General features: G+C 47.8%; 1 protein-coding gene across 3 annotated transcripts in view; it reads left to right on the forward strand.

The window, feature by feature from the left end:
* Positions 1-22007, forward strand: part of CREB3L2 (cAMP responsive element binding protein 3 like 2) — a 78940-nt gene that overhangs the window by 50404 nt on the left and 6529 nt on the right. For 2 of the 3 annotated variants that reach the window (XM_028746359.2, XM_077935073.1), the window contains exons 3-11: positions 4412-4584; positions 6128-6215; positions 7231-7412; positions 9034-9180; positions 10263-10321; positions 11349-11417; positions 19719-19818; positions 20878-21004; positions 21181-21406. In XM_028746359.2, coding sequence (XP_028602192.2) covers positions 4412-4584; positions 6128-6215; positions 7231-7412; positions 9034-9180; positions 10263-10321; positions 11349-11417; positions 19719-19818; positions 20878-21004; positions 21181-21406 — 1171 coding nt within the window. The remainder of the gene's footprint in view (positions 1-4411; positions 4585-6127; positions 6216-7230; positions 7413-9033; positions 9181-10262; positions 10322-11348; positions 11418-19718; positions 19819-20877; positions 21005-21180; positions 21407-22007) is intronic. The other variant, XM_028746360.2, reaches the window with a different exon arrangement.

The following is a 22007-nucleotide window of genomic DNA, read 5'->3' on the forward strand; positions in this document are numbered from 1 at the left end:
TTGAGGGTATGTGACTGTTGTTGTTTAAATGGTTTTAGACAGTTTTTAAATGTCTTAATCACATCATTTTTTTTAAAGAACTTGTTTTCAAATAAGTTTCATTTTATTTTTGCATGCTTAAAGAAACAGCTCTGCTATGTGGAAATCAGGTTCTGCGACCAAACTCTGGCAAAAATGGAGCCTTGGCCTTGTCAGTTGAATTGGTGATTCTTTCCTTTTAAAAGTGTTCATTTCACCCATGCACTTGAGCTCCACCTTCCTTCCCCTCTCCGTTTAATCATTCCACGCTGCCTCTCTGGAATAAGGTTCCAGTATTTGGTTGCTTCACAGTGGTGCCTTTGTCAGGAGCAAGCCAGCAGCTTGTCTTTCATTATCTGTGGTGGTAGCTGGAGCAGAAGGAAGGGAGAGGGTGCGTGGGTGGGGAAGAAACCCCTGGCCCTGGACAGCCGCTCAAAGACACTATTTATAGATGAATGCAGCCTCTCACCTGGCAGAACAGAGGGGCGAGGCTAGCATGGCAGAAGCAGCACAAAGGGATTTTTGTCTGCCTTGGCATGTTGAGTGAAGACGCTGCATGGTATGGCACAGGGAGGCCTCAAACACTGTAACCGGCACAGTAATGTTATTATTAATTTCATTTATGAATAGCTTCCTGTGAAGCTACTTGAAGCAATATCACAATACAATAAAAGCGGCTGCCTATATAAAAACAAAAATTATTGCATGTATAAAAACAATTCTAAACAGATTCAGATACCAGCGGGGATAAAAGTCTCATCTTGGAAGGCTTGTTGCTGAAAAGAAAAAATCTCTGACAGGCACCGAAACACAACAAAAACGGTTGTGGCAGGGATGTAATGGGAAGAAGTTCCAAAGGGTAGGTGCCACCACACTCAAGCCCGGTTCTGACATTGTGGAGCATAGCTGTCAACGTTTTCCCTTTTTTTAAGGGAAATTCCCTTATTCCGAATAGGATTCCTCGCAAGAAAAGGGAAAAGTTGACAGCTATGTTGTGGACGGATCTCCTCATTAGATGGTATCTTCAGGTTGTCATCTTCCGCGGAATGCCGCGAGTGTTTGGGTGTGTAAGGTGCATGGTTTTAATATATCTGTGGTTGAAAGGAGCTCAGGTGAGTCAGAGCTGGTCCAATACATGATGCTGCTGAAGGCAGAGGACATCAGCAGCATCCTTACCCATAACTTCAAGTGGGGTGGAATTCATCAGGACCTTTTTCTTCATAAGCAGTTAAATTAGGATTCTTGCATAGCTCTCATTTAAGCAGGGCTTGTGCAGGAGAAAGGAGTGGACTTTCCCCCCTGGTTTTGATTTGTTTAGACCAGGCAACATCTGCCCAAGATGCCTACCTTGCCCTATAGTTAGCTCTGTGGAGAAAGGCCTGTGCCTAAGACCCTGGAGAGATATTGAGCTCAGATTTTTTGGAATCATAGAGGTGGAAGGTGCTCCCAAGGGTCTAGTCCACCCTGCAATGCAGGAGTATTAATGGTCCGTATTGCCAATGTAAGCCAACTCTTTAACAAAGCGTCATGAGCACGTATCCTGAGCAAGGGAACAGTTGTCACTTCACCTGCCTCTTATGGACAGAGCTCCTTTTGCGGTATGCAGGAGGGGAGGGGAAGGAAGTTATAGGAAAGAAGAAACATTTCTTGTCTCCTCTGTCTTGCACATAAACCTCCAAGGACGAGCAAGACTCTTACATGGAGTCCTGAAGCACCACGTTTATTGGATATAGAATTAAACACCTGCTGCCTGTTGCTGCTTACGTGGTAACAGGGTGTTCTTTCCTAAACTAATTTGCACACCATTGATTTATATTGCATTGGAGGGCATTAAAGACTGGTATTCCTTTGGAAAACTAAATGTACAGCATTGCAGAAATGCCAGGTCAAGTTATAAAGCAATGTCAGGTCCTAGCTCACAAGAGACCAACGCCAAGTCCACTTTATTTACAGAAGTCTTTATTGAAGTACATTGTTTGTTCCACAGCCGAGGCGCGCAGCCCCACGTCTGTTACGCTTAGACCACTGAAGTCCCCTCTGAATCAGTCCCGCCTCTACACCAGTTTAAGAGGCTTGTGCTAGTCCACCTCTTCCTGTCCTTCCTTTTCCGCAGGGTCTTTCTGCCCCCCTGGGTTCCTTCCCTCCTGCTTTCCTCTGACGCTGAGTCCCCAGACGCCTGCTCCCCCCTCCTCCGTGCTTTGGGACCAGGCTCCTCCTCCGGGCTCTCCGCATTTCCACGCGCCTCCACATTTGAACTTGGCGCGCGTTCGCTACCCCTGACCTTCCTCTTGACAGTTATACTACTCTCTGTACTACTCTCTGCCCCTTCCGGCAGGACGCCTTGCCCCGATCTCCTTCCCCTCTCTGCTTCCTGCTCTGCTCCGTGTGTCACACTGGGAACTCCACCCTCTTCACTCCGTTCCGGCTGGGAAGCCGGCCCCGATCTCCCACTCCCACTCAGGGTTTCCCTGCTGCTCCCCTGCTCCTGACGAGTCCCCCCTGTGGCTCCCCTTGGCCTGACCAGGGGCGCCCCCTTTTGGGAATCCTCCGATTCACTTGAGAGACTCATGGAAGCCCTCAAGTCATTGTCATCCTCCTCCTCCTCGTTCCTGGATTCTTCCCCCTCGCTCTCAGTCTCCTCCCTCATCTGTGCCTCTCTCCCTGAACCCCTGACAAGCAAGATATGGACTTCATACTTAGGAAACTGAAAGCCCTCTTTGGAAGGACTTATGGAGGAACAACATGCATATATATCAAAGGAAATACAGCTAACTTATTAAAGAGCGTAACGTATGCCATGGGTTTGATATACAGTACAATCGGCTCTTCAGAGGAGTTTGTGTGTGTGAGTGTGTTTGCGCACCAAGAATCTCTTGAGCATAGATTCTATATATAAAAATTATGGTTACCATTCATTATACAGTTATTCTTCTTGGCAGAGCTTGGATTACTGTTTTGAAGTGTCTAATTACAGGATGTATACATATTTATTTTTGCTTGTAATCTTTTTGGCCTGGCCTATCGTTATTCAAATTACATCTTCCTTTGCCAGCAGGGGAGGTTAAGATTACACCACAAAGTAATTACTAGCATCAGGCCGACACAGTCGCTCCCTCCCTCCTTTCTTCCTTTCTCGTCGCTGCTCATTTTGAAGGCCCCCGGAGCAGCAGGCCGCAGGGCTCTTTCGCTCTTCTTCTGCCTTCGTGGCCAAAGCGCGTGGTAATTGCATTCTGCTGCAATAAGTATCTCCCTGAGCCGAGATCTTCTGCGTATCTCATTTCTGCTGAAGAGGCGTCGTTGGCAAAGATAACAACATGTATACTGCCTCCGATGCAGCTTCTGGGTGATCCGTTTTGGCCAAAAGCCATGGGGGATGAGGGTTCCAGTGGCTGCTCACCTTGACAGATGGAAAGGCTACCAGAATGCTTTGAGTCGAGACAATCTATGGTGGTTGAGGAGGCGACAGCCTTCCCAGATGTTGCCAGACTACAACTCCCATTATTCCCAGTGGTTGTCCACTCTGGGTGGGTCTGGTGGGAGCTGGATTCCAACGACCAACAGAATGCCACAGGTTTCTCAACCTGGCATTATCCCAGCGATCACTGATATGTTAAACTCTGTTGGTGTGAGGACCTCATTTTCTAGAGAGCAAAGTGGGTCTTGCTTTTTGGAAGTGGTTTCTGCTCAGATCTTGGGAGCTGATGCAAAGAAGGCACAATGCCAGCAGCAGTCGGGTTCTGTTGGCATGTGTGGACCCCCGGCTGCTTTGTCTAATGGCTTGTTTAGTCTTGTTTGCGGCTTCTGCTTGCAGCGTTCAGTAATTACCTCATTTTCTGTCCTCCGCCAATCCACCTTCACCCCAGGGCTATGCTTAGGCTACCGTTTAAAGCCCCAGGTTTCCGTATGAATTAATAGCCTGGAAGGGGAGGGTAGAAAGGCTTTGCTTAATGAGTTAAATGCTTTCTCTCCAGGCTTCCTGTCCTTGGCTGGGGTTGGCTTTTGTGAGCTTCTTTCTCCCCTTTCATTTCTGCGAAAGTCTTGCCGGTTCCGACTGCTGGTTCTTAATATATGCCTGTGCCTTTCTCTCTCTCTCACAGGAGCCAGTGTGGTGTTGTGGTTAAGAGCAGTAGACTCGTAATCTGGTGAACCAGGTTCGTGTCTCCGCTCCTCCACATGCAGCTGCTGGGTGACCTTGGGCTAGTCACACTTCTCTGAAGTCTCTCAGCCCCACTCACCTCACAGAGTGTTTGTTATGGGGGAGGAAGGGAAAGGAGAATGGTAGCCACTTTGAGACTCCTTAGGGTAGTGATAAAGTGGGATATCAAATCCAAACTCCTCCTCCTCTTCTTCTTCTCTTCTCTCTTCTCCCCCTGCCCCTCAATCCCTTTTCCAGCAGACTTGGAAAATGACAACTGGTGTCTGGGCTCAGAGTTGTCTTCAGCAACCATCAAGACAGAACCTACCACGGGAGATGCACCAGGCCTTGCTCCCTCGGTCAGCCTCACCGCCACATCCAGCCCCGCGAGTCTGGAGGCCGAAGAGCCTCAGATGGAAGACGATGGCATGGTACTGTTTGGGGTTACTTCCCTTCATGGTGGCTTAACTGGCTCAACACGGATGGTGTCATCGGCTAATGAGGTGTAATGTAGTGGTTAGAGTGTTGGACCAGGGCCCAGGAGACCTGGGTTCAAATCCCCACTGGTCCAGTCATCTCTCAGCCCTACCTCACAGGGTTGTTGACATAATAAAATGGGGAGGGGGTGAACCCTACGGACCACCTTGAGAGCCTCAAAGTGAAGGTGGGATACAAATGATATGGGGGGGGGGGAATGGGAGCATTCAGAAGTGGAGACCTGCTTCTTATAGGCAGTGGTTCACTTTTCTATACAAACGGTTGCCTGCTTTGCTGCATGGGGGGGGGATTTGCTTTCATAGAGTAAGACACTGCCCTTGCCTAGTTCTGCATCCTTGCAGAAGGGAGTTGCCACAAGGACTCTTCGGCATCTCATGATTTCTGTCTATACTTTCATCCGCGTTGGTCGGATAATTATTATTCATTATCCATTAGATTTATATACCACCCTTCATCACGAGATCTCAGTGTGGTTAGCAGGATAAAAATACAGTGGTACCTCCGTATAAGTCTGCCCCACCCAGCGTCCATTTCGGTGGACGTCCACGGCAAACCCGGAAGTACCAGAACAAGTTACTTCCGGGTTTGCCCTCACGCATGTGCAGAAGCGCAAACTGCTCTGTGTGCGTGCGCAGAGCGTGTCCTTTTTGTTGACTGTCCAGGGCTCTGGAACGGATCCCGGACTCAAAACAAGGTGCCACTGTGCAAGTTAAAAGCACCAGTAAGTAGTTAAAAACAACAAAGCAATACCGCCACACACACACAAACACATTTAAAAGGCTGTAGAATATTAATCAGCCTTAGGAAACAAAAAAAGAGAAAGAAATGCAAAATACAAATTAACCCCTCCCCCATTGAACAACACCCCCCAAGTTAAAACCCTATCCCCATTAAAACCATAGGTTTAGCACAAGGGGGCTACCTCTAAAAGGACAGTGCCCTTTGGTATTGCCCCTTTGGTGGTAACCCCTCTGGGGCAGCCCCACCCCCAAGGCAGGCAGGCAGGCTTTATAGAGCTGCCCCATGTCTAGCTGGGGCAGCAGGTGTCCCTGCCACAGTCCTTTCCATGGTAGGTTGGCCATTTAGGCAAGTAGAAATGAACTGCTGCATAAGAGGGTGCATATAATTTGCATGCACGAATATGTATCTATTTTGCAGAGGCAAATTGATAAAGCATGGCTATAATTTAAGTAGAAACTTAAATTCCTCCATGGTGAGGAAGACTGTAACCAGGAAGCCTGTGTGAATGCTCAGTCTGCTTTCCTGATGCAACCTCCAGGCTCCTGCTGCTCCCCTTTCGTAGGATTCTTTAAAGCAGACTTTAAAGCAGGTTTGTTTTCTGTAAAATGGGATGCACGGCTTCCTTGTTCTATGCTGATTATCTTGCTCATCTGAATTAACAAATTATGAAACTGGAAAGAAGGTGGGTTCTCTCCCAAAAGTCTGATGTCTCTTTCAACCCTTTTGTCTTTTTAGACCAAGCCGCTGAGTCACAAAGCTTTTCCAGAGATCAAACTGGAGCCGCATGAAGTGGACCAGTTCCTGAACCTTTCTTCCAAGGAAGGTTTGTTTTGTATCGCTGATTTCTCTCCACATGATGGGCAGCAAGGGAGAAGAGGCGAGGGCCCTCAGCTGTTGTTGGACTACAACTCCTATCATTCCAGTGGTCAGGGATGAGGGGAACTGTAGTCCTTTAGTGCTGCTAACAGAGCGGTTTGACTTCACTCCTGGAGGCGTGCTGCATTGTCTCTCAACAGACAGATGCCAACAAAGATATACTGGTCTTAGTCATAGCAGCCTCCAATTTCCTCATTGGCCTGACTTGAAGAAAGATACTTTCTTAAAACTGCCATTTCCTGTGATCTGCAAACCTGGAAACTGTGGTTGTAGCAAAGCTTTCAGCCTAGGCTCTGATGATGATGATGATGATGATGATGATGATGATAATTTATTATTTATACCCCACCCATCTGGCTGAGTTTCCCTAGCCACTCTGGGCGGCTCCCAATCGAGTGTTAAAAACAATACAGCATTAAATATTAAAAACTTCCCTAAACAGGGCTGCCTTCAGGTGTCTTTTAAAGATAGGATAGCTGCTTATTTCCTTCACATCTGAAGGGAGGGCGTTCCACAGGGCATGGGTGGAGACGCTCCTTCAGGTATACTGAGCCGAGGCCGTTTAGGGCTTTAAAGGCCAGCACCAACACTTTGAATTGTGCTCGGAAACGTACTGGGAGCCAATGCAGATCTCTCAGGACCAGTGTTATGTGGTCCCGGCAGCCACTCCCAGTCACCAGTCTAGCTGCTGCATTCTGGATTAATTGCAGTTTCTGGGTCACCTTCAAAGGTAGCCCCACGTAGATCTTATTTTGTAAGAAGTGCTTTAGTCCTAACTTCCTGGTTCTGGTGCCATGGGAACTGTGATTTAATAAGCCAAGCATGTGAGGGAAGGGGGGGGGGCAAGGCTTTTTTTGTCTTAGTTTGAGAAAGTTGTATCAGAGCTGGTCCACCATTTTTTTCTAATGCTCTAAAACCCACTTTCTGTTTGTCTCCCTTGCTCCATCTTCTGTCTCTTGCAGCAATGGACACTCTGCACATGCCTCCAACCCCTCCCAGCAGCCACGGAAGTGACTCAGAGGGCGGCCAGAGCCCAACCAGGTCCCTCCCACCATCAAGTCCCAAACAGTTACAAGCCACAGCTAAAGTGACCTCGCACACGGCTTCCGCGCTCACCAATTCCCCTCTCTTAACGGCACCACATGTAGGGGACAGTTCTCTCTCTCTCTTAATGAATGCCATGTGTTTGATTCGCTATATTTTACTGTCATCACTCTGATTGCATATTACAATGGAAATCTCGTTCAAAATTCCTCCTGTTCCAAGAACAAGGTTGGTTTGTTTTAGCAGATGAAGGCTAGTTCTCTAACTCAGTGTTCCCCAACCTTGGGCCTCCAGCTGTTTTTGGACTACAACTCCCATCATCCCTCGCTAGCAAGACCAGTGGTCAAGGATGATGGGAATTGTAGTCCAAAAACAGCTGGAGGCCCAAGGTTGGGGAACACTGCTCTATCTGATACCAGGTATCACTGGAGGGTGCAAAAGTCCCGGCACCGAGTGACCACTAGCACATGAAAAATTGGGCCTGGAATTTGACATCTGACTTGCTGCAGAAAGGTGAAAATGGGCTTCTTATTTGCAAAGAAGATTTTGGCTCTGCAGCTCAATTGGTCTCTCTGCTTGCCTTATACCTAGTCAGGCGATTGGTCTTTACAGCTTAGAATTGTCTATACCAGGGTTTCCCGAACTTGGGTCCCCAGCTTGTTTTTGGACTACAGTTCCCATTATCCATGACCCTGTGAGCTAGGGATGATAGGAGTTGTACAAAAACTTGGAGACCCAAGTTTGGGAAACCCTGGTCTGCACTGGCTGACTTGCAGCAGCTCTCCAGGATCTCAGACAGGAAAATTTCCCAGCCGTAGCTGAAGACACAGGGGTTTGAAATGGGGACCTTCTGTATGTAAATGAGATACTCTTCAGCTGAGCTCCTGCCCTCCCCTTATTTAAGACAGTCTTTGCATTTGGGTGGTTCTGTTCAGAAATGGAACTTCAGCACACCTGAATCGAGGGATTGAAAACTTTCCCTTCCACATGTTTTTGGACTCCCAACTCCTACCTACCCCAACCTGCGTGGCCAGTGGTCAGAGGTGGTGGGAGTTAGGAGTTCAGCAACATTACCTGGAAGGTGAGTGTAAGCTCTTAGGCCACAATGGTCCCCAGGATAGATGGAAAGAAAAACAGGGTTTGTGGATGCAGTTCTGTCTAAACCGTTAGTCCTGGATATGTTGGCATGGGAAAGAGTCTGTTCCTGAGGCTGGGCAGTTGACGATGAACGCAACAGCAGAATCTCTCCTAAGCAGTAGAGAGGATCTGTAGAACCCAAAGAGCTAGAAGGACAGAACCAGCAAAGCAAGCTCAGTGGTTTCCAGTTTCTAATGGGCCCATAGTATTATTATGCCTCTATGTACAGAGTTGGAAAGAAACCTCAGAGGTAATCTAGTCCAGTTGACAGTGGCACAGGAGACCCCACATTTCAGCACCTGTAACAGGTGGCTTTCAAGGCTCTGCTTAGTATATTACACATAGCAAAATGGACTTTATTGAGCAGCAGCCTTTAGAGCAACACACCTTTGGAAAGTAGATCCCCATTTCAGTGTTTTCTGGAGCTCTTTGCATGCATGTTGCCAGCACGTGAGTTCACTGTTACGAATACAATTGTGACAGAAGCCTTTGCTCTGAGAATGCAGTTCCTGTCAATATTTAAGAACCTTATTTCCCTCATCCTCCCCCTTCGCTCTAACCCATTGTCTTTGTGTTTGCCGTAGAAATTGCAGGGCACAGGTCCCCTGATCTTGACAGAGGAGGAGAAGAGGACCCTGATCGCAGAAGGGTACCCTATCCCTACCAAACTGCCCCTAACAAAAGCAGAAGAAAAAGCACTGAAGAAGATCCGCAGGAAAATAAAAAACAAGGTAGGAGTTGCTATTAAACAACTTGGACTTATATTCTGTTTTTTTTTGGGGGGGGGTTGTCGGGGGAGGGAGGACGTGGGCAAGATGCTCCGGGTGTGCCACCTTCCCTGGGCAAGTCTGCTATTGTTGGCGGCACCAGTTTTCTTGCTGCCTTTCTCTGGACCCAGAAGGTGAGGCTGCTGTTCCGCCTTGCTCCTGCCATTGCTTGCTCACTCGGAGGTCAAGTGAGCAGACAGCAGTGAGAAGGACCAGCAGGCTCCGAGTTCTGGCAGCCTCCCTTCCACTGAGCCTGTGGGGTTGGCCAAGCGCCAGATAATGTTGGCCCTGTTTTGTTTCTCATACCAAGGAACTCTGTTATCGCCTTCGGTGTATTTGTTCAGGGTATTTGTTACACTATTTTCCCACGGCAAAATCTGCCCACTGCAATGCCTATATAGAACAAAACACGATAAAGCAGGACAACATTTCAGGACAGTCTGCTAGCATTATGAAAGGCACGTCTGCAAAATTTTAACAGGGTCACCGTGAGATTTTTAAAGGGTCGTAGAACAACATTTCAATAGGCCAAGCAAAATAACTCCTGTTAATCAGCTTTGTGTTACATCAAGATGGAGCGATCTGCTAATCATTCATACTAAGGCCTAACAATAGAAATGGAGGGGGGGGGGAGACCAATGCAAATTGCAGCAAACATAGTCTTATCTTATCCAAAACATGTTCTTGGTCCGGAGGCCACCATCCTCCCAGACAGGGTGGGAGGGGCCAGAAAGAGTCGGAAGGAGCTGGAGTGGCATGAGTAACACTCCAGTGTGACATGAGATGAAAGACAGTGTGCTTTCCCCCTTCAAAACAATGGTTTATTCATATGCAAGCATGCACAGATTAAAAACTGATATAATAGATAGATTGGTTGGCAATAGCTGGTATGATTGATTAACAACCCTAAAAACAACCAATAAGGGTGACATGATTTTACAGCTTAAAGCTGAAGTTGCTTCCCTTATCCATTCCTGAGTTCTAATTCTTCTTTTAGTTATGGCCTCTCTTAGGTGTGTAATCGGTGCTTTGCATTTCTCCTGTAGATCTCTGCCCAGGAGAGCCGGAGGAAAAAGAAAGAATACATGGACAGCTTGGAGAAAAAGTAAGCTTGCCAGAATGACCCGTACAAGAGAAAGTTGCATTCTGGAATGCAGAATCCCAGCCTCCCCATTCCATTCCCTCTCCTGCCTGGTTTTCTGTTCCCATTCTTTCCCAAGAAACAGCCAGTCAGCCAGCATTCCATGGTGACTTAAGCATGTTACGTCCTCATGGGGCTGTTTGCGGACCCCCCCCCCCCCCCCGTTTTCCTTTTCTGCAAATGCCTGGACTACCCCCAAGGCTGCTGCTGCTTCCCTCATGTGCCTGGGTGTTGCTTTTTTGGCTTCATAAGCAACTGCGCTCACAGCCTGAACATTGGAAATAGAGGGGGAAATAGCAAGATTGCAGTGACGGCTGTGGTAGACAAAATGGAGGCTTCATAACTCAGTGGTAGAGCAGTTGTTGTTTTTAATGCAGGGACTCCTAACTTTGGCTGAAAGGATCTCTCTGGGATAAAAAGCTCAGAGACCCCTTCACCGAGGCCCTGAAGAGCTGCTGCCTTTCTGAATACGGTAGAAGGGCCAGCGGCATGACTCTATTCAAGCCAGATTTATATTCTCACCATGTTTATTTTGATGCCAGCAAGGAACCATCATGGCCACAAAGCCTTGGAGCTGTGTGTGTTTCACATGCCCCCTTGTGGCTCCTCATGGAAATACTACTATTGTTAGCACAAGAAAACAAGCTATAGCTGTTCAAGCACTTGGAGGTATCACTGCAGCCCTGTCATGGTCTGAAATACCTATGCTCAGAACAGAATTTGGCACGGAATAAGCTGCTGAGATTATTTCCTTCTCTTGTTCCAGCGTCTCTGCATCTCCTTCTCCAGCGTGCAGCGCAACTCTTGCTTACAAAATTGATGCACACACTCTTGCCGTGGTGGCAAGGGAGAGTCACCTTTTTCTGAATTAAAGGATTGTGACAGATTTCTGTCTGCTTACTAGCAGCAGTTCAGAAAGCATATCCCACTTTGCTTGTTCCATCCCAACCGAGGAAATAGCTTAACCTTTCTTTGTCTGCTTGTTCCCAAGGGTCGAGTGCTGCTCAAATGAGAACAGTGAGCTTCGCAAGAAGGTAGAAGTTCTGGAGAACACAAACAGGTGAGTTATAAAGCACTCGCAGCTGGCTATATTGACTCGCCAATTGCATGAGCAAGATTACAAACTGGAAGTGGAATAAGAGCAAAAGACAAGCCCATCTAGTTCACCAAGCAGATGGCCATGGGAAACCCCTAGCAGGGCCTGTGTACAATAGCACTCTCCCCTCCTTCGATTCAGAAGCACAGAGCTCCCAGCAGGGAAGGCACAACATAGCCTTCATGGCCAGCAGCCATTTATAGCTTTATTCTTCATGAATTTGTTTAACCCTCTTTCAAAACCATCCAAGTTGTTTTCCACCAGTATACCTAGCAGCAGTGAGTTCCACAAATTAACTTTGTGCCGTCTTAAAGAAGCACTTCCTTTCGTCTGAGCTAAATCCTCTAGCATTCAGCTTCATTGAAACGACTCTCAGTTCTAGTATTGTGAGAAAGGGGAAAACACTCGTCTTTACCTGCTTTCTCCATACCATGCAAAATTTTATACAACTCTGTCGTATCAGGCCCTCGGCCACAGGGTGGGATGGGACATGCCCATTTAATCTCTGTGATTTCCAGAAACTGATACTCAGAGCCTCTGAAAGTGGAATCAGAACTTCATGGGAGGATAAGAAGTTAGAAATTTGTTGAGTGAGGACGAGGATATCAGTGGCTCCTTGCCATGGTTAACTAAAACACCAAACTCTCTAGTTCAGAAATATGGTTTGTGTGTTAAACATATGGGCACATTGCTACCAATTATATGGCAATTTGGGCAATACCATCTACACCTGCAGCTGGCAAGTGGCCAGTGCGGTGTTGCATATCAAGGCACTGACAGTGAGAAAGGAACGTGGTGTCAGGACCGAGCAAATCCCATCAATAACGTCTCTTCTCTTGCTGGATCATGCACCTGAGCTCTGTCAGCTTCCTGCACTGTGACGGACTAGGGTAGTGAATCTGACATACATATTTTTTGAAAAACCACCCAGATAAAGGAATGCGCTCATGCATTTGTTGGACGATATCGCTGGAGTGTGTGCCTGCATCTGGGAGCGGATTATCTCTTTGAGGATAAAGACCCAGAAGTGGTTTCCAAGTCTGACTGGCACTTGGTGTGTGTTGCTAATTGGATAGCAAATGTTCCGAATCTCTGGATCTCGTACCGCGGAGGCAGCCTTGGAGTTTAGAAAGCGTCTCCCACACATGGCTTTTGTGCTCTTGAAGGCGGAACGGCATGTTGCCATAACAAACTCAGCTCCTCTTACCCAAGTTCATGGTTATGGTATGGGGACAGAAGAGGCATTTGTAACGCCTTGCAGATTGTAGGCTTACGGGTGGGGGTGCTTAACCATTCTTGCACCCATTGATTATACCTTGCAAAGCACCCTCCTTTTGGTCTGTTTCCCCCTAAGCTGAACCTTTTTGTTTGTGCAACCAGTCTGGGACAGGAGAACAATTAAAAATGGCCTAGATGACTGGGGGGAAGGATCAAGCACTATCTAAAGGTAAAGGTAAAGGTACCCCTGCCCGTACGGGCCAGTCTTGACAGACTCTAGGGTTGTGCACCCATCTCACTTAAGAGGCCGGGGGCCAGCGCTGTCCGGAGACACTTCCGGGTCACGTGGCCAGCGTGACATCGCTGCTCTGGCGAGCCAGAGCCGCACACGGAAACGCCGTTTACCTTCCCGCTAGTAAGCGGTCCCTATTTATCTACTTGCACCCGGGAGTGCTTTCGAACTGCTAGGTTGGCAGGCGCTGGGACCGAGCAACGGGAGCGCACCCCGCCGCGGGGATTCGAACCGCCGACCTTTCGATCAGCAAGCCCTAGGCGCTGAAGCTTTTACCCACAGCGCCACCCGCGTCCCTAAGCACTATCTACTTGCTGGTTAAAGTAAAGGTAAAGGGACCCCTGACCATTAGGTCCAGTAGTGACCGACTCTGGGGTTGTGGCACTCATCTCGCTTTATTGGCCGAGGGAGCCGGCGTACAGCTTCCGGGTCATGTGGCCAGCATGACTAAGCCACTTCTGGCGAACCAGAGCAGCACACGGAAACGCCATTTACCTTCCCGCTGGAGTGGTACCTATTTATCTACTTGCACTTTGACTTGCTTTCGAACTGCTAGGTTGGCAGGAGCAGGGACCAAGCAATGGGAGCTCACCCTGTCACGGGGATTCGAACTGCCGACCTTCTGATTGGCAAGCCCTAGGCTCTGTGGTTTAACCCACAGTGCCACCCGCGTCCCTTACCTGCTGGTTAGGAGGAGCCATATTACAACAGTATTGTATGCCGACGGGTTCAATTCATGTCACCTCTACCTAAGAATGGATCAGCTGGTGATGTGGAAGAACCCCAGCTTGAGTCCCTACAGAGCCCCTGTCAGCCAGACAAGGCAAATCTGGGCTAGACAGACGAGTATAGTGTGCCCTGATAGACAAAGGCAGCTTCCTGTGTTTCTCAGCTGTAGCTTAGGCTTGAGGAACCTGTGGTCCTCTAGATGATGTTGGATTCGGACTTCCATTGGCCCCAGCCAGCATGGTTGATGGGATCTATAGTCTAGCAAAGTCTGTAAGGCTACAGGTTTCCAACTCTTGCTATATAGCTGATACTGCTCCATTGAAAAACATGTTGAAAGGCATTGAGCCTTCACCTTCCTCGTCTGTATTGAGAAGGTATGGTCTTGTTTGGGTTTCTAAGCAACATTTTGACTCTAGTGACAGTAGTTTGAATTTGCTTAGATAAAGATAATGTATAAAGGCCGTATTTAACAAACCCGCCACGCTAGCAAAAGTCAGTGCAAGGAGTGGAATGGGAATTTGTCTCCCAGTGTGTATTCTGCACAGTCCCCAAATTTGCTCTTGAGGGTTGAAGGACCCCAAAAAGAGATTTAGGGAACAGCACACAGGGAGGGAGGAGAGGGGGGGAAAGGTTCCATTGTGCAAGGAAAATCATTGCACTGATACAGCCTTGACCTTAGCACTGGGTTAAATGCAAGCCATTTTCTTTTGTGGATTTAAGTTGAGAATAAACTTCCCTTCCTCCAGTTTTTGCAAAAGGGGACTTTATTGAGGCATTGTAATTTTTTGATTTGCTTACACTGAACAGATTAATCATTAGTAAAAAGATAGGTGATATTTTTTATTCCACTGTCTGGTTGTCTTAATATTTTTTAATTTAATATTTGGATTGGAGTTTTCTGGTTCAGATGTCTTGCAAGTGAACCTTCCTTCAGCTCCATTTGCATTAAAATAGCATAAAGATGCTCTTGAGATTTTTACCATCTTTGGTCAACTGAGATATGCTTATCTATTTTCATCCCCAGTCTCGTCAGTGTTTGACAATATGTTACATGTTAAAATCTGCAAAAATCTGTACTCTTCTAGCAGTGGCAGCATCCAATATAAGTGACTTCGTTTGTTCTGCAGTGTTTTTGGTCCTTTCTGTGTGCAAACAATTGATTGGCCAAGAATGCACGCAGCCCTCCATCCAAAAAGAAATTTAGCTACTCTTGCTCTCCATTTGGCATTGGCATTTGATACACTTGGGATTGCTGCAGATGTGCATGGCTGGGCAAACAGCCCAGCACGGGTCTTTCTTTTTTCTTTTGCAAATGTGTTGGTGTCAAGTCCTTTTGAAGGGGCCCTTGCTGGGATGCTGCACATTTTGGTGGAATGAAATTGATCTGATACATTATCCAGCATTCCTATTAAACAGATTGCCTCTTAAGATTATGGCTTTGAGACTTAATTGGACATTTCCTTGTTGATGTGCCAGTGTCCTTTTTCTGGTTGTTAACTAAATTTAATAGTGAACCTGTCTTTGAAAGGGTCTCTCTCTGTGTGTAAAGGAGGCTTCAGAAAGCAAGTTGTAGAAATGCCATAATTGACTTCTGTACAGTGGTACCTTGGTTCTCGAATGGCTTAGTTGCCGAACAAATCGGCTCCCGAACGCCGCAAACCCGGAAGTAAGTGTTCTGGTTTGTGAATGTTTTTTGGAAGCCGAACGTTCAAGGCAGCTTCCGCTTGAGTGCAGGAAGCTCCTGCAGCCAATCAGAAGCCACGCCTTGGTTTTCGAATGGTTTTGGGAGTTGAACGGACTTCTGGAATGGATTACTGTAAGTTCGAGAACCAAGGTACAACTGTACAGTTATTTATTTACAGGGCAGTGACAGAAACAACAACAACCCACCAGAACTTCTTAGTTTTCTGCTTTCCCAGAAAACACACGATTGATATTTTAAATGAAACATGAAGGTTTTAAATCTCCCTGGTTTCTGCTAGCACTGCTTGATAAACCTTCTGGTGATCAGGTGTCTGTGCTGCATGAACATTGGTTTGGAATGGATGGGTATTCAGCACTGATTTATCTGAAATGGCTGCTTCCTTTAGAATAGGGTGTGGAGAAACCATTGACTTTGCCCAATCCTTCAGCATCAAAACACAGTGGATGTAAAGAAGGCAGAAAATCAAAAAGACGGTGACTGGAAGAGCTCTTCCACCCTTTCCTTGTCAATCAGCTGCCCTTCTCTTCCACAATAGGCTTTAGAAAGGCTTTCCTTGTCCTCTCTCAAGGCACTCTAGCCACAACACTTCTGCTGCCATGGTTGATTATGACCATTTCCTTCCTTTCCTTCTACGGATGGGCTAGTAGATTGAGTTATCCCATTTATCCACACACCATCCCTGTTAAGCTAGGCCAAGAATAACTGGCCAAAGGCCAGCCAGTGAACTTCTGAACCTGGGCCACCTCAGTTGTGATCATGAATTCTCTCCTGCAGGCTACACTCCTCTGGTTTGTTGACTGTCAATCTTTGCAGGTGGGGGGGGGGGGGGCTGCCTGTAGTCTTCACTTTGCACCTCATGCCCCACTTACCCTGAGGGCACAATGAAAAAATAAAGCTAAATGAAAGGCAGGAGGCAAAGCTGTGAAATGGCTGAGCCCTCATTGGCCAGGGAAGTGCAAATGTGTGTGTGCGCGCGCACACACACACACTGCTTTGGAGAAGGCAGTTCTTTGAATTGCACCCACTAAGTGTGTCAGGCCATTTCTTTCAGCCTCAGAGTTCCTGTTTTATGCTCTCACCTTTTTCTCCTCCCACCGCCCACGTCTTTGAGCTATGCATCTACTTGCTTCACCAAAACCGTTGTGAATTTTAGTAAGATGCACTGCTGGGGCCTCTTAGCATATCATCTACTCCCCACCCCCCTCTCCCTCTTTAACTTCTTAAATGGCTTTTTCTCACTCAGCCTACCCCTTCCATTTTCAGTAGATAGCTGCCAAAATGAATTGTTTTCAGTAAACTGAAGAATGTCTTTTCTCTGCAGATGAGCGAGGCTTTTGACTTTGATTTATTCCCCTAGCACCACAATTTATATCCAAATGAAGCATTCAAGTTTGAAAGAAGTTTTATCCTGGGTTGTGAAGTAGCCATGACCCGGCACATGAGCTGCTCATCTCAGTTTCTTGTTATTCCTTTGGTCCTTCCCCTCTCCTGCCACCTGATCCTTTCTAACCTGGAGCTGCTAGGGCTTAAACCTGGAATCTCCTCCGTTCATAGCACATGCTTCAGCAGTGAGCTATGCCTCTGAGTACCAGTTCCTGGGAATCACAGGTGCGGAGAGAGTTGTTGTGCTCAAGTCCTGTTTTAAAAGGCTTCCCACAGGCATTTTGGTTGGCCACTGTGATAGCAGGATGCTGCCCTAGATGTGCTGATCCTCTTCTTATGTTCCTATTCAGCACAGTGCACATAGGAAGCTGACTTAAGCTGAATCACAGCTGTGTAGACTGGATCTACCCCAGTACTGTTGATCCCAACTCTCCAGGGTTTCTCAGCCCTGCCTACGGGGTCTCCACTTTTGGGCTGGCCAGGAAAACTGGGAATTATTTGTGGTCTCCTGCCGCACCACCACCACAGTCCTCTTGGGAAAGGGCAGAGTCTCACCTCTGACTTCGCCCTGAGCTTTGGAGGCAAAGTCAGAAGAGATTCTGTCTCTTTCCCCAAGAGTCAGGCCAGGCTGAGAGGGGGAATTGGCGTCAGGTGATGCTAGATGACGAATGGGATACTTGCCAGAGGGCAGAAAGAGCAATCCCCGCGGTGAGCACGGCAAGCGTATTTGTGGAGCCTTTTCTCCTCTGCTTTCAATTACATGGTGGCAGCTTCCCATCTCCAAGGGGTTTCTGCAACTCAAGCATATCACAGTGTGCAACAGAGCCCTAATTCTGGCTTCTATATAAAGAGAAAAGCTGCTTCAGAGGAATGAGCCCCTTCTCCAGCCAGCAATTTGCCCCTCCTAACAAAGTACATAAAGGTAAAGGTAAAGGGACCCCTGACTATTAGGTCCAGTAGTGACCAATTCTGGGGTTGCGGTGCTCATCTCGCTTTATTGGCCGAGGGAGCCTCCGTACAGCTTCCGGGTCATGTGGCCAGCATGACTAAGCCGCTTCTGGCGACCCAGAGCAGTGCACGGAAACGCCGTTTACCTTCCCACCAGAGTGGTACCTATTTATCTACTTGCACTTTGATATGCTTTCGAACTGCTAGGTTGGCAGGAGCAGGGAGCGAGTGACGGGAGCTCACCCCGTTGCGGGGATTTGAACCGCCAACCTTCTGATTGGCAAGTCCTAGGCTCTGTGGTTTAACCCACAGCGTCACCCGCGTCCCTAACAAAGTACATAAGTTCAGGCCAATGACCCATCAAGTCCAGCATCCTCTTCTCACAGTGGCCAACCAGATGCCTGTGGGAAACCCATAAGCTGGACCTGAGAACAGGGGCACTCTCCCCTCTTGCAGTTTCCAGCAACATCCTGCCCACATGGGCTTCAAAACAGAGAGAGGGATGCTTGCATAAGAAAGGTAGGTGTGTGTAAGCAGGAGTGATTTGGTTCTGTGAAATGGCAGCTAGGGAATGGATTCAACACTGCATTCCCTCACTACTTTTCTGCTCAAAGTATGCTCTCGTTTCATTCAGAAAAGCCACCTAAATTTTACAAAATAGGAGGCTGCAGGTGAGCAGATTTTTTTTTAGGGCAGGGGTTATTAATAATTTTAAGAAAGAGTTCTGGTCCACATAGATCTCTGGTGGAAGCATTGGGAGTCCTAATTTAAGTCTGAACTTCTAGAGTCCTTGAATTCATTCAGACCCTAATTAGAGAGCTGCTTGGTTGTTGTTGTTGTTGGGGGTTTTTTTTAAAGGCAAATTTACATTTGGCTATAAAGGCACCTGTGGGGATCTATTTTGTAACTTGAGCATGTAAAGAAAGATTGGACTGAGTGTTTAGAAGAGGGTTGGGGAATGTGTGCAGTTGGACTCCCAATTCTCGTCAGCCCCAAGCAACATGGCCAATTGTTAGGGATAATTCAGTGACCTCTACACCACATCCATGGTGTAGAATATAATTCATGCAGCTTGAAAACATGTATGTTTGTTTTCCTTGTGAGCGAAACTATAGGTCCTCAGATAAAGTATGCAGCTGTTGTTGTTGTTTTACTTTTTTAAGTGGTTTGTTGCAGCAGGTCAACAGAGAGCTTTAGCCCACTCGTAATTGCTCATACCCAAATTGCTGGCATATGCTTAAATCCTTCTCACAGAAGAGTGACAGTCTGGAGACACCCAGAGACAGTTGAGGACAGGGGGTGGGGACCTGTGGCCCTCCATATGCTGCTGACCTACAGCTCCCATGAGCCCCAGTCAATGTAGTCAGTGGTTGAGGATGATGGGAGTTGTAGTTAAGCAGCATCTGGAGGGCCATAGGTTCTCCACACCCGCCCTAGTTCAACCAATCTTCTTTAAAAAAGAATCTGACTTTTGCAGGTAGGAAAGTGATGGGGAAATCCCCTGAAAAGTGTGAATGATTAATGGGGAGGTTTCGTGATTAACGGGTTTTCAAAGGCATCAGGTTGGGAACAGGATGCTGTGGGCCATAGGCCTGATCCAGCAGGCTCCTCCTACATTCTTACAAACACCCTGCGACCAGATCAGGATGGATCTTCCTTCTCTTGCAACCTAATCCCAAACTAATCAGGATGCATGCTCAAGAAAGGCCGGACATAGGTTAACCTCCATGTAAGCTTTGTGCAAGGTAGTAAGAATGAATGCTCATGAACAGGTTGTCTGGAGAAGCCCTCTGCTCTGTACAGGTTCAACCGATCTAGTGCCCCAGAAGAAGAAACAGTCCTCTATGTGTTCTGGTGGCTCTTCATTGGCAGGCCCAACAAATCTTGAAGCGTTGTATGAATATGACAAAGGGCAAAGAATAAGAGTGGTGCATGAAAGGCAGAATCCCAGACCAACACATGTTGATTTCTGCCGCTCTCCACCTTTCAGAACACTCCTGCAGCAACTGCAGAGGCTCCAAGCCATGGTGGCTGGCAAAGTGTCTCGCTCGTGCAAAGCCGCCGGCACGCAAACGGGGACCTGCCTCATGGTGAGTCCTGCCTATTCCTTTTCTCCTCCTGGGCCAGCGATGGGTCACATTGTTTAGCTGGAACTGCATCATGGTGGGGTGCAGGGGCAGGGAACCTTTTTCAGCCCAGGGGCCACATGCCAGCGGTGGGCTATGCCAAAGGGGGAAGTGTGTAGAGCAACAAATGCAATTTTTTAACTTTTGCACAGTGGGCTAGCCCCAAAATAACCATCTCAGATCTCCTGTATGCTTTTCTTTCCCCCCAATTTGACATGTTCTGCCTAACATAAAAAACCCCCTGCACTTCTCATCTCAAGCTAGAAAGTGCTTCTTCCTGATGTGCTAGCTTTCTTTGGCCAGTGAGCATTCAACCATGCAATTCCCTCGGCAGCATTGCAAAGTCATATTGTCCCCAGAGACCTGTGTCGTTTGCTTCTAGGCTGGCTTTATTTGGCAGGCGAAAACTGAAATGTGCTTGTCTCTCCCTCCGTCCTTGCTGTATGAATCCAACAGGGGCAATTTGGGGTTGTTTTTGTTTTTTAAGCAGCTGTCCCTGCATCTACCAGTCAAGCCCCCACTTTGAGCTCCTGTTAATTCTCCCCTTCCTGCCTGAGCTTTCCCTCTTCCAACATGTCCTGTCAGGCTGCTTTTTAAACTCACGGTTGTGTGTGCCTGTTGAGTCGCGAGGAGCCTGGGAAGTGCCCACTGCGATGTTATGAAACAACATTGAAATTCATGTCACAGCCTAGTCTAGCCAAGATGGATTTCCTACCTTTTTGAGTTTTGCGAGTAAGTAGCTCGGCTGAGCGGAATGGCTGCAGAGCTTCCAGCATTGCCATACTAATGTGGAACGTCTCTCCTTCTGTGGAGCTGAATCTGGATTGCATCTGCGCTCCTAGTTTCAAGCATCCTGTCTCATGATTAATGCAGCCTGGGGAAGGAAATCACCTCTGAACCACACATCATTTTCTTGGTTTTGATATTGCTCTGTATTTGATGTTCGAGCTGTAAGACTTTATTTCTGTTCGTTGGCTCAAGTGTAACTGAGTCTCTGTGTCTTTCCTTCCTCCCCCCCGCCAGGTGGTAGTTTTATGCTTCGCAATAATTTTTGGCAGCTTTTCCCAAAGTTACGGTCCCACGTCCTCCATCACAAAGGCAGTGCTGCCATCCCAGCATTCCATCCCAGAGTCATATACAGCCTCTATAGGTGAGTGAGCATCTCTCTCGTGGTTCTGCAGATATTCAGTTTCCAAAAGGTGAGGGAGCTACGATTTGCCTCTGCCCTAAGGAGCTAGGTCTGACATAAGGGGATTTGCATTGCATTTTGTGCCCAAAATGGTTTCTGTTCTTCATCCCCTCTCCCTCCTACCTGTTTCTGTACAGTGAGGTCAAGGAGTCTTCTGACTTATGAGGGGCCTCCTCACCCGCTGGAGGAACAGCACTTCTCAGAGCGCAGCAACAGCTGGGACAGGCACCTGGAGGCCTCCAAGCACTCAGCTCTGCCTTCGGAATCCATGTCCAGGTCACCGCACGACCAAGTCACAGAGATCATGATAGCCAACGAAACGAGGCTAGAGAAGTCATTGCTGGTGGAGTTTCAGCAGCACAGGTGAGTGGGTGGCAAGGCAGTGGAGGGCATGGGCTGGTTGGACACAGAGGAATGGTAGGAGGAACCAGCTAGGGAACTTCCACAGGAAGAAGTCTTAGAGCCTGGGGAGTGGTTATGGTACCAGAATGAGTGGTCAGGGGGAGGAGACTGGGAAGAGGAGGTGTCAGAAGCTGAAGACGTAGCAGGGTTTAATAAGCAGGAAGAGTTTCTGGCAGAGAATAAGAATAAGAGGCAGAAGTGGAAGCAAGAGAGGAGGTAGGCCAAGAGGCAGAAACAAATCAGGCTGGTGCAGAGTCATGGGTGTCTCTCCCTCCTGCTGCCACAAGCTTCTCTCCACCCCCCATCTCCCAGAACCAGAAGAGGGCTGAAATGGGCAGAGCAGCGTCAGGCTTCATGCAGGCGCAGTCTCTGATTCCTTGGGGAAAGCCCTGGAGAGGAGGGGATCTAGACGGCTGTGAGGAAGCAGGGACTTTCAGTCTCAGCAACTGATTTTCATGGAGGAAGACCACCAGGAATGAGCTTCTGCGCATGTGCGAACGGCGAAACCCAGAAGTAACCCTTTCTGGTACTTCCGGGTTGCCGCGGGACGTAACCTGAAAGA

The sequence above is a fragment of the Podarcis muralis genome, chromosome 10 (genome assembly GCF_964188315.1).
Source record: "Podarcis muralis chromosome 10, rPodMur119.hap1.1, whole genome shotgun sequence".
In the NCBI taxonomy this organism is placed as follows: Eukaryota; Metazoa; Chordata; class Lepidosauria; order Squamata; family Lacertidae; genus Podarcis; species Podarcis muralis.